This window comes from Castor canadensis, chromosome 5 (genome assembly GCF_047511655.1).
Source record: "Castor canadensis chromosome 5, mCasCan1.hap1v2, whole genome shotgun sequence".
Taxonomy (NCBI): domain Eukaryota; kingdom Metazoa; phylum Chordata; class Mammalia; order Rodentia; family Castoridae; genus Castor; species Castor canadensis.
Window position 1 is genome coordinate 166889301 of NC_133390.1, and position 12731 is coordinate 166902031.

General features: G+C 46.5%; 1 protein-coding gene and 1 pseudogene across 6 annotated transcripts in view; one reads left to right on the plus strand and one right to left on the minus strand.

Moving 5' to 3' along the window:
- The window catches only part of Ttpal (alpha tocopherol transfer protein like), a 45855-nt gene that overhangs the window by 13491 nt on the left and 19633 nt on the right, over positions 1–12731 (plus strand). For 4 of the 6 annotated variants that reach the window (XR_012448271.1, XR_012448270.1, XM_020173145.2 and 1 more), the window contains exons 1-2: positions 5850–5971; positions 10132–10591. Coding sequence is in view for 4 of the 6 variants with exons in the window: in XM_020173145.2 (XP_020028734.1) it covers positions 10147–10591 (445 nt within the window). In the remaining 2 variants the exon portion in view is untranslated. Of the gene's footprint in view, positions 1–5849; positions 5972–8473; positions 8709–10131; positions 10592–12731 lie in introns of those variants that run through there. The other 2 variants (XM_074074822.1, XM_074074821.1) reach the window with 2 other exon arrangements.
- LOC141423660 (U6 spliceosomal RNA) lies at positions 8036–8094 on the minus strand (annotated as a pseudogene).

The following is a 12731-nucleotide window of genomic DNA, read 5'->3' on the forward strand; positions in this document are numbered from 1 at the left end:
AGGGCCCACATAGGCATCTCATGTAAGCTCTCCAAATAACTCCCACCCTCCTTGGCCAGGGGAGAACCCTCTGCTCCCTCGTCCTCTCACGGAACTGTGGGTAAGTATAGGGATAGGTAAATGTAGGGAGCTGAGTGCTCATGGCCAAATCTGAGTGGTTGTGAGTTTTGCATTGTGCCCTTGAAAAATGATCACTGGTTGTCACAGCAGAGCTTTCTAGCAACATTGTACAACTATGGTCACCACCCTGAGCCTCAGTTTTCTCATTCCTTGAGGGGATGATGATATCTACCCATTGGAGTTGTTGCACTTGGTGAGTGACCAGTGAATTTATGGAGCGTTGCCAGGTCTGCCACACTAGGACTCCACAACCACAAACCTGCAATTCTTTCTCTCTGTGACCATTAACAAGTGACTTGGCCTTTCTGAGTCTGTTTTCTCATCTGTCAGATGGTACTCAGAAGAGCTCCTACTCCATAGCATGTCTGTGGGGTTAGTTGAGTGAATACATACAAAGTGCCTAGTACCCTACCAAGAACGTGGTAGGAACTCAGTCCATGCTGGGTGTTATTAGTACAATGGAAGGTGAGCTGAGCTCTTAGGCTGACACTGATGGGACAAGGGGGTGGGATCTTCACCCCTCTTTGTCCCCTCACTATTCCAGGCCCTATTTTGGAAAAAGCTTCAGTCTGGCTGGGATCCAGGGCCACTGGAAATAGAGAGGACATCCTGTCCCTCCAAGAAGCCATGCCAACTCAGGGAAATCAATATGTGACTACAAAAGCACAGCTGGGCCCTTACCTCTTCCAGGAAATTCACACAGACAACCCCTGGGCACATCTTCACCCCCACACAGAGAGCTCACTAGGCTCCATTCTGGGACCTGATTCTGGGACTTGTGAGCAAAAGGTGGCCCACTGAGAACCAGGAATCTCTGACACCTTCTAAGACCCACCAGGTCCATGGGTCACAAGTTTTGTAAGACCCTCTGATTGAGGTCAGGTGTCTCTAGCATTTGCCAAGCCTCTGACTTCCCCCAGCCCTGGTCTGGATACTTCTCTCGCCAAGCCAGGCTCTGGACCACTGGTTGGGCAACACATGACCTCAGACTGGGTCAGACCCATCAGGTGAGCACCATTTAAGAGTAGAGGACATTTTGTTCTTTACAATCCCAAGAAACAGCGTGTGAACCCGCCCGCCCCTCTCTTCCATTTACTTATTTTGTAACTTTGGGTGAGTTCCTTCACCTCTGAATTCCTGGCTTCCCATCCATCAAATGTAGACTAACAGGTGCCCTCACCTCGAAGAGTGGCAGGGAGACCAGGTGATGAGTGTCAAAGGCATGGCACCCATGTGGGCAGGTGCCCAATAAGGGGAGTGATTACTGCAAACAGGCAGTAGGCACCAAATAAAAAACAGTACAGCATGTGCTGGGTTACATCCCAGCACCACAGAAAACAAAAACTAAACCAAACATCATGGGCTGCGTGCTATAGTGCTCAAGAGCACAGACGTGGGAGCCCAACCACCTGGCTTCAAAACCAGGTTTCTCTACCACCTGGTTACCTGTAGCCACAGTTTCATTCCTGTGACGTGGGAATAATCAGTCAATTAGAAAGTGCCTGACACCTAGTAATGTCTACTAAGCATTGTCTATTACACATCAGTAAGGGCAGGCATGGAGTTGAAATCACACAGCTAAGGGGTTTGGCAGGATTCACAGGAAACTTGTATTTAGCGAGCACCTACTGTGCTGCTAAATCTAGTGCTGCCAGAAACCACACACCCTCACACGTGTCTATGCTCGTGCATACACACACATGCATGCGTGCACACAGGCTCAGAGTAAAATAGGCAACTTGGTTTTCATTTTTCGAAACCTTTATATTATAAAACAAAACAGATGCAACAAACCAAGCAAATTTAATTTGTACCTTACAGAATAATTTCAAAACAAACACTGTTAACCTCCACCCAGGTCAAGAAATAGAACTTTCCAGCTTCTCCAGGAGCCTCTCCAAGTCCCCCTTCCTGATTCCAGCCTTCCCCAAACCACGAGCTTTTATGGTAATCATTTCCTTACACTTCTTTTAAAAACATTTTTATTAGTATGTATTAGTTGTACAGAGGGTTTGTTGCAACATTTCCATATATGTGTGCAGTGTACCCCAGTTTGGTTCATCCCCTCCATTACTTTCTCTCCTCCCCCTCCTCTCTTTACACTTCCTCATGGCTCAAGCATCTTAGTGGTCATTCCTACACGTTCTTGTTTTGTCTTTTCCTCTCTCCCTCTGTCCCTTCCTTCCTTCCTTCCTCCCCTTCTTTCTTTCATAGTGCTAGGAATGAAACCCAGGGCCTGGCGCATGGTAGGCCAGTACTCTATCACTGAGCCACAACCCCCCAGCTCTTGCCTTCTCCATTTTTAAAACATAATATGGCTTTTTTTTATACAGCGTCTTGATATGTAATCAAGGCTGGTCTTAAACTCATGATCCTCCTGTCTTAGTCTCCTGGGTGCTGGAATTATAGGTGTGAACCATCATGCCTAGCTTGATATGACTTTTAAACCTCTCTTAATTTATAGGTTCCCCTCTTCCTTGGGGTTTATCTGTTGAAGAATTCAGGCCGCTTGATTAGTAGAGTTTCTCAAAGTCTGGATTTTGTACATTGAATCCTCATAGCATGGCACTCTGCTCTCTGCTCTTCCTGTCAAATAGCAACTACATCAGTCCCAGGCTCCATCCTTAGGCATGATTGTACATGGTGCTGGATTCTGTTTTGAGAACACATGCATACCCCTCTTGTTTCCTCGCCATTTTCAGAGGGTGATCATTTAGTGTTTTCCTGAAAATCATCACAAACTTGGGAATTTAAGTGTATTTGATAACTTTCAATCAATTGCAATTACCATCTTTGTTGCAGCTGAAATCGTCCCGTCTGCAGGTTAGCTTCTGAGTCCTTTTCATGGGACCCTAGTACAGTAATAGGTCCCTTGTTATCCGCTGTGAGAAGCTATTCCAGGCTTGTATATTTCCTGCTACAGATCTGGAATCTGCCATTTCTTCAAAAAGTTCTTTTTTTTTTTAATTGAACACGGCATTTCATAACTATTATCCAGGTGCAAGGTGTGCTCACTGCTGCTATGTTGGTCATTGCTTCCAGGCCTTTTTCATGCATAGAACTAGGTTTTAGATAGATATACATACATATACACACATTTTTTCTCAAATAGTCTTAAATTCATACTGAATGCAAATACAGCACTGCAGAACTTTCACTTAACCTCTTCTATAGGTCCCTTCTTCGACACTTGGAATCTTTGATTTTAAAGGACACGGGGGCTAATAAAATGAAAAGATTCTATCTGTGTTGGTTTTAGTCCACTTTACACATACAAGTCTCAGAATAACGAGTAAAACTACCACCACTAGCCTCAGCTACTCAGGAGGCTGATACAAGAGGAGATGAAGTGGCTCAAGCAGTAAGAGCACCTGCTTAGCAAGCGTGAGGCCCTGAGTTCAAATCCCAGTGCTACCAGGAAAAAAAAAGAAGCTCACTTGAGCCTATGGGCAACAGTGAGAACCTGCCTCAGAAAAAAAGAAAGACGACTTCATTCTCCTGAAGTAGTCTGCACAGCCAATAAAGACACACACGTTTCCAAAATATATAAATAGATAAAAATAAAGACAGAGAAAGAGAGAGAGAGAGACAGAGACAGAGACAGAGACATTGGTTCTAAGAAATTGTCTGAGTTCAGTCATGTGCCCTAAAAACAGACATCTCAGGTATTTCCAGCCCCCTCCAGCACATACCCACTGTCAAGATCTCTTTCTTCAGAGACTGGGTGAAGCTAGGAGAGCAGAATGTTTGCAGCCTTCCACATAAGGATGCAGGGCAAGCTGCCCTCCAGCAATCTTTCTTTTCTGGAGTAGGGTGATCATGACCAACGGACATTTCATGTCACAATGTACCAGAAGGCTGCACAAGTCATTCCACTGAATGCTTTCAAAGGAGTCCCTAAACCAGGAGCACATCCTCATTTTACACATAGAGAAATGGATCATTTCAAGGGGTTGTTCCAAGTCTGTTTCTTCTGAGTGGCCAAGGCAGAAAAGAAGATAGAAGTTCAAATCCCTGCTCCAATGCATGCTTATCTTGTGACCATGGACATTTTTTTTGTCCTTCCCTGAGCCTGTTTTCCAACCTGGAAAGACAAAGATACAAGCAGCCTATATGACCTCTAAAGCAAAGTATAATTTGGTATAGTGATGTCATACTGACCTAAGTTCATATCCGGTTTGGATTTTAATGTCCTTTTCTATAAATGAGATGCCCTCCTAGTTGCAGTTGTAAGGCATAATTGATATCATACAAGCACAAGCACAGTGCCTGGCGTATACAATCGCTCAAAAAGTGGAAATTCTTTTTGTTGTCGTTGTGGTTGTTTATCTGAGATCATTCCCCCTTTGAGATAACTCAGTTCTCTAAAATGTGTCACTAAGAGGAACAAGAAATAGTGATCCTCAGACCAAGTTCTCCTGTTGGCAACATGGAGTACTGGGCTCCATGTGTCACCAGTAAACTGAGTCTGGATTGAGGAAAGGGATTTATCCCAATATCTAAGACTGCATGGTTAGGAGAAGACCATTACTTGCCCTTGCCATAAGAGCTGCCACTTGTGAGTGAGCACTTGCTATTTCTCTAGGTTAGGGAAAGGGTATTCTCTTATGAGTTATTTAATTAACTTTTTGCCCATGAGGAACTAGAAGCTTTGGGAATTTGAATGATTTAGCCAAGGTCACAAAACTGGGATTAAGGTTACCAGATTTTGGTAGGCTGAATAATGTCCTTATTCTAACCTGTGGGATTTGTGAATACCTTACTTCACATGGTAAAAGGGAAGTTGTAGATGTGATTAAGGATTTTGAAATGGGGAGATTATCCTGGCAGACCTAATGTAATCTAAGAGTCCTTATAAGAGAGAGGCAAGAGGATCAGTCAATAATAGCTGGGAAGCAAAAGGTCAAAGTGATCTGAGGAAGGCCTTGAACCTGAGAATGCAAGACTTGGCCTCTGCAAGGCGAAAAAGGCAAGAGAATGGATTTTCCTCGAGATCTCCAGAGAGAATTCAGCCTTGCCAGTGCCTCGATTGTAGACTTCTGGCCTGCAGCACTTTAAGAGAATAAATTTGTTTTATTTTAAGCCGCTAACTCTCAATAATTTGTTTTTTGTTTGTTTGCCTGCTTTGAGACAGGATCTCATTATATAGCCTAGGCTGTTTTATATATAGACCAGGTAAGGAGCTGGTACATTTTTTTCAAACTGCCACTGTCCGGAGGGAACTTCATGAATCCCAAAGCAAGAAACAGGTAATTATTGGATCAGGACTGAGAACAAGAATCGTATTATAGATGAAGAAACTGAGGCCCAGGAGGAACGAGGACCTGCCCACGGTCACTCAGATCGATGTACTCTGGGTGGGAATCTTCTCCTTGGAGCAGCGCATCCTGGTGGCAGCTGTGGCGGGAAAAATTCTGGAATGCTAAACTTGAAGTCTGAATTAGTCCTTTATTGCAGTGACTACGCTTATTCTTTCATGAAATGGGGGATTTGCAGAACTAGTAGGATTTAATGAGAAAATGGTTCTCGATGGCAGCTGCTTTCTCAGGGTCTCGGTTTCTCCCATCTATACACAGGGCTGAACAAACTGCTGGCGCTCCTGGTTCTTCCTAATTAGGCTGGGTTCCATCGCACAAAATTCTCGCCGCCAGGTGGCGACAGACCAGCAGCAACGCGCTGAGCGTTGCGCATGCGCACTCCCAGGCGGGCCCCGCCTTCCCACGCCTCGCACGTCACTTCCGGAGCGGGGGGGCCGGGCTGGCCTCGCGGGGAGTGCGGGTCGGTTTTGTGCGCGTTGCCAGACGAGGCTCCCGCCGCCGATTGACCCGCGCTCCGCCCCGCAGCCGGGCCGGTGAGTGCCCGCGAGCCCGTGGTGCGCCCTGGGGACCGACAAGAGGGACCCTGAGAGGGAGGGATAACCGGAAGTGGGCCAGCGGAGCGAGAGACCCCAGGAAATGGGGACACCTGGGGAGGGGGCGACCGCCGGAAGTTGGGGGCCTTGGAAGGTTGTCTGCGGGATGTGGAGTCCCTGGGGCTCCAATTCTGGCCTCTCATTGTTGGGGCGGGGGAAGGAGATGCTCCACCAAATGATGGACTCCAGGTGGGGAAGATTCCCATCTTCACCCTCACGAATGGGGTTTGCATCCTGTCCGTTTGTCCACCCATCTGCTCATGCATCAGACTATGACAACCGCTGCTGAAGCCTTGGAGATTAAACAGGAATCCCCAGGTGGAGCGGTAGAGATTATGAGCCTTCCCCCCAGGGCGGTGACCCTTCCTTCCCTGCTTCACTAAGTGTGTGCCCTTGGGCATATCACTTATTCTGTAACCCTACTTTCACCCCACGCCGCCATGCAGCTGGCACTGGGGATAGTGGTCATAATGGCAGGCAAGTTCTCTGCCCTTGTGGAATTCACGTTCCAGGGGGTGAATACCACTTTTCCAAAATGGAAACAGCAATAATGTGTTCATCAAATACTGTGAATATTCAACGGGCTGAGGATGTAGCTCAGTGCTTGCACGAAGCCCTGTGTTCAATTCCCCACCACTGCAAACAAAAAGATTAAATGAGAAAAACGATGTTAAGTGCTGAGCACAGTGCCTGATTCATGGAAAAACACTCAAGGGTGTATCATCTCTCTTCATCATTCCACTATGTTGTAAGCTTCATAAGGTAAAGATTTGCATTGTTTGCTGTTGTGTTCCTATTCATGAGCACAGTGCCTGACGCATATGGTCTGTAATTATTTGATACGTGAATGGGTGGTGGAGCTGACTCTGAGGAGTTTCATGAAAACTCCTGTAACACTGAACTGCAGTTTCTGAAAGAGAAATAGAAACCCTGTGCTGTGGTTAAACTGAAGGGAACCACCTTGGGGAAGTCAAGGAAGGCTTCACACATGAGGTGACATTGCAGTTGGGCCTTGAAGGTGATGAGTGAGTTGTCTGGTTGGCAACAACAAGGAGAGGAGATTCCAGGCAGAGGGTATCAGAAGTGCATGAGGTGTTCTGAGAATGGCAGGTCATTAGATTGTTTGGATTGGCAGGGACAGACAGGAGGAGAGGCTGGAGAGGGGCTTTGAGGCTAGGCCTGTAGCCTGTTGACACTAATCTGACTCTCAGGTAAACACTGGATTAGGGTTGCAGGTACCTGTTTGTGACTGCCATGGAACAGCCCAGGGTAGGTCCCAGGAAGCCTGGATTGTTCCATTCCTTACCCAGCCTACCTCTGCCAAGCACGCCACATTCATTCAACAAATGTTTACGGAATGCAGGCTAGGTATCTAATACCATGTTAGGTGCCAAGTTTATATTAATGATCAAGACAGACATGGGTATCACCCACAAATTGCCTATAGACAACGACAAGAGTGGGAGAAGTGCTATGACAGAGAGCTCCTTTTGGGGGCATCTGACATGGGTTGGAGTCAGTGAAGGCTGACTGCTTCAAGCCACCATTCTCTCTCACCTAAATTATTCCACTAGGCCCTGTGTGGTCTTCTTCCTCCATCCTCATCTTACAGTCCATCCTCAAGACAACAGCATGTCCTTCTGAATTATACATCAGATCATGTCACCTATACTACTCTCTCTCTCTCTCTCTCTCTCTCTCTCTCACACACACACACACACCCATGCTCCCTCTTCACTTAGGGTAAAAATTGAAGTTCTTAACCGAGCACAAGCCCTGGCCACTGGGCCCCCAGTAACCCTCTGAATTCATCTGCTCGAGTTCCTACTTTGGCTCTAGCCACTCTGTCTCCTTGCTGTTGCTCAAAAAAGACAGGCATTTCCTTCATTTGGCTTTGCATTTGTTCATTCCCTAGATGTACAAGACTTGCTCCTTCACCTCTGTCATCTTTGTTCAAGTGTCACCTAGGTGAGCCTTCCCCGAGTACCCTATTTATTTTTTTTTCCATGCTAATCTTCTCTGTATCGTTCCAATTTTAGTATATGTGCTGCCGAAGCGAGCACCCGAGTACCCTATTTAAAATTGCATAGACTGCCTCCTACCTTCATTAGAATCTAAGCTCAATGAAGGCAGGATTCTTTGTCCACTTCTGTATCCCCAGGACCTGGAAAAGGGCTTAGTACATCATAAGTTCTCAATATATGTTGAATGGGGAGAGATAAGGTAGGGCATGTCTGTAATCCCAGCTACTCAGGAGACTAAGGCAGGTAGTTCTTAAGTTTGAGGCTTGCCTGAGCAAAGTTAGAACTTATCTCTAAAACAAAATACAAAACAAAAGGGATGGGGTGTTGCTTAAGTGGTAGAGCACTTGCCTGGCATGCATGAGGTCCTAAGTTCAATCCCCAGTACCAATAAAAAATGTTGAATGAGTGAAGTAGTATATAATCAGGACTTAAGGGTGAATCAGTGTGGTTCAGGTGAGGGACTGGAAGAAGAGCATGCCAGTGGGATGGGGATATGGTCAGGATGGGAACATACCTTTGGGAGGAGGTGAAAGAAGTTGGGTGGGGCCAGAGGTTGGCATGCAAGAGATGCAGTGGACAGACCAAAGATTCGGAAGGAGGGACCTGCTTGGTCACTGAAGGGAGTCCGGCCAGATGCAGCCAGGACATCACAGGTATGTGCAGAAACTCTTGAGGTGGTCCCTGCTTTCCTTGAGCTCAGAATGGAGGCTCAGTGGTGGCTTGTGGACAAGAGCTTGGGCTTTGGGACTAGGCAATCCTATTGCCACCTTATTTGTGGGCTGTCTCAGCTCTTTCAGTTTTTTCATTCAAAAGTGTGTTAGTTCAGCTTTCCCCAGAAGCAGACACTAGGATCTAGAGACTCCATAGGCAACTCATGAACTTTATTGAAGGCAATGCCTGTGACAGATCAAAGGGAAGGGTGCTGGAGAAGTCAGGAGGAGCTTTCGGTCAGTGAAGCAGGTCTGGCAGGAGGTTTGGTCCTTAAGAGCCTCCGAGGATAGTGTTGGCCCAGAAAGGGTTCAACCAGGCTAACAGGGAGTCCTTGAACTGGGGTTGCCTGTTAGAGGAGTCTGCATTGCTCAGTCACTGGCAAAGAGTGGTCTGTGGAAAGCAGTACCAGCTGGAGGACGCATCTGGACTGCAGCTAGGGCCACTTGTCAGTTGTTTCCCCAGCAGCAGATCTCACCAGTGGCTCCCGCGATAAGTTGCATGACTGCGTGTTAAAAATACAAACAGTAAAGTAAAAATCCATCTCAAATCTAGTTGTCCTAGAGGTACCCATTGGTAACAGTTTCTTTCTGTCTTTTTTTTGGTGGTTCTGTGGTATGAACTAGGGCTTCATGCTTGAACCACTCTGCCAACCCTGTAACCGTTTCTTTTATCTCCTTCTCCACAAACGTGATTATTTTCTGGTTGCTCTTCTGCAACCTGCCTTTCCCTTAATGTGTCAGTTCGTAAGCTGTGCCTAATTTCTTTTCTTGACTGAATAGTGCTCCATTCCTATGGTAGCATTCCTCAACTGTTCTTCTGTTGTGAGGCTAAGGTATCTCCAGTTATTTGCTATTATAATCAGTACTTGCAATGGACTTGTGCATATTTTACAAATATGTACAGGTATATGTTCTAGGAATGGAATTGCTGAGCCAGTCCTAGGGTGGTTTTAAAGTTTGACAGATACTGACAGACTGCCCTCATGAGAGGCTATGTCCGTGTTCACTCTTCCTAGAATTTCTCAGTACCTGTTTTTATTTTTGTCAGCCTGAATTTCAAAGATGTTTCAATTCACATTCATTTAATGATGAGTAAGGTCGAGCCCCTATTCACACACTTTAAGGAAGGTATGGTGTTTGATGTGGAAGGCTTATTTTAGGCCATAGCTGCCTGTGCGACTTCCAGGAGATTCTAACTGCATCAGTCTGGACGTGGACCTGGACATACGGTTCAGATCCAGTTCATTCTCCTACCAGCCGGAGGTTGCTTGGCTCTGACAAAAGAACCTCTGTGTCCTGCTGTCTTGGGTTTGATGTGAGCATTGCTGAGCCTGCTCATCCTGGCTTGGGGCTTGTGTGTTGGCAGGGACCTTGGTCGCTAATGTCAGAAGAAAGTGACTCTCTGCGAACCAGCCCCTCTGTGGCCTCGCTCTCCGAGAATGAGCTGCCACCACCGGCTGAGCCTCCTGGTTACGTGTGTTCACTGACAGAGGACCTGGTCACCAAAGCCCGGGAGGAGCTGCAGGAGAAGCCCGAGTGGAGACTCCGGGATGTGCAGGCCCTTCGCGACATGGTGCGGAAGGAGTACCCCACCCTGAGCACATCCCTGGATGACGCCTTCCTGTTGCGCTTCCTCCGTGCCCGCAAGTTTGATTACGACCGGGCCCTGCAACTGCTGGTCAACTATCACAGTTGCAGGCGAAGTTGGCCCGAGGTCTTCACTAACCTGAGGCCATCAGCCCTGAAAGACGTCCTCAATTCCGGATTCCTCACTGTGCTGCCCCACACAGACCCCAGGGGCTGCCATGTCCTCTGCATCCGCCCAGGTACGCCCCTCTGTGCCTGGCCTGCAGTCTGCCTTCTCCCAGGCCCTTTCCCCTCCTTGTCTTAGTCAAGGTTCTTTTGCCTGCAGAAGACAAAACCCTACTCATACTAACTTATAAGTAAAGGGAGGACTTGGTGTAAGGAGGCAGGAGCACCTCCCAGCCCGGCTAGCTGAAGGTGCAGCTCTTCCCAGGCCCTAGAACTAGGAGCAGAGCGCTACTGGGAGCTGAGCTGGCCCTTCCCTGTCTCTACTAGTCTGTGTCCTCTGGATCACACATTTCTGTTGTCCTTCATACCTTCTTCACATCTTTTTTTCCTGTAAACTGGCAAAGCTAAATCTGATACCTCTCGGCTCTCAGGCTTACCTGGTCGCCCAGTGAACTGTCCTCAGTGCAAATTCTAGATTCCCAGGGGAGAGAATCTGGTGGGCTGAGGAATCTGCCCTTGATCATAGGATACAGGCTTAGCTGGCAAGACCCCCTTTCCTCTGAGTGAGCTAATAAGTACAGGTGTCATTGAGAGGGTGTGGGCTGGGCAAATGACTACACAGGTGCCACTCTGTGCCTCCTCCACCCTGCCCTTTTCCCTGCTTTGTTAAGTCCTGACAGAATTCACTTATCTATCTATCTATCTGTCTATGTTTTCATTTTTGTTATTATTTTTATTAACATTTTTGTTAGCATATGTTAATTGTACCAAAAGGGTTTCATTGTGATATTCCTATATATGCATAGAAAATACTTTGATCATATTTTCACTCCCTTTATGACTCCGTATCATCCCTCCCCTTTATTTTGCAATTTTTAATAGGTATCATTATTTTCATATAGGATTTGCTTTATTTGTTTATTTATGTATTTATTTTCCTAGTGCTAGTGCTCAAACCCAGGCCATCACATGCTAGACAAGTGCTCTACCACTTGAGCCTCAACCCAGCCCTAGATTCACCTGTTGATCTTAGCACTTCAAAGTAGTAATCAGGGTATCTTACATTTCTTTTTGTGTTTTCTAAGTTCATTTTCTTTAATGTTATTCAGAAAGTATGAGTAAAGCCAAAGTAAATAAACATTATCACATTTGTTTACACCACTATATTAATGTTACTATTCAAACAATAGCAAGTAGGTAGCAATTTAGGAATTAGGATAGCGATAATACCAAAAAAATTTTCTACCATGTCGATTCTTCTCACGTCTTTTCCTTCCTTCCTTCCTTCCTTCCTTCCTTCCTTCCTTCCGTCCTTCCCTTTCCTTCCTTCCTTCCTTCCTTCCTTCCTTCCTTCCTTCCTTCCTTCCATCCTTCCCTTTCCTTCCTTCTTTTTCTTTTTTTTTGGGGGGGTGTGGGACTGGGGTCAGGGCTTTGACTTGCAAAACAGGTGCTATACTGCTTGAGACACACCTCCTCCCCAATTCTTCTCATTTCTTTGGCACAGAAGTTTCCAGCAGGGGAGGCTCCCCCCAGCCTTCCCACAGGAGCATTTGGAAAGGTGACCAGTGACTGGGGGGTGCTAGAGCTCCAGTCTCTGATTCGTAATCCTATTCTGGTCCATGAGAACAATGCACTATAAAGGGAGGAGCAGTCCCCACTCCACCCACAGGCTCCATATTTCCATCAGACCAGAGCTCAGAAAAATGGCAAGTAAGATTTCATTGTTCTTCCCAAGCAAGCCAGGAAATGAGAGCATGCTGGCAGCCCTCATGCTTCTTGAAGGGACACCTCCATGTAAGTTGACACCTCCTTCTGCCTGTAAGCCCCACAGCACTGTCTCCTTAGTCATTCACCAAACTCTCTTTGTAGTCTAGATCATTCTTTTCAGCCTTTACCATGTACTAGGCACAATGTTAGCAACTTTACCTGCTGTTCTACGTACTTTCCAGAATTAGTTGTTTATTTTAAAATAAGCATGCAGTTAGATTTCAGGGCACTAAGAGACCTGGAAACCAGCCGACAGGCTTCTCTGCCCTCCCTGTGCTCAACTGATAAGACTTTTACAAAACAGTCAGATATTACCATACTGCCTGCACCTTGTTGCTGTGTGGTTTCGGCTCTTAGCTTGGGAAGTGAATTTTTGTCTCATGTGTCTGGAGCAGATGTGGAAGCCCCCCTGCCCCTCCAGCTTTTTAGGAGAAGGCAGGCACACAA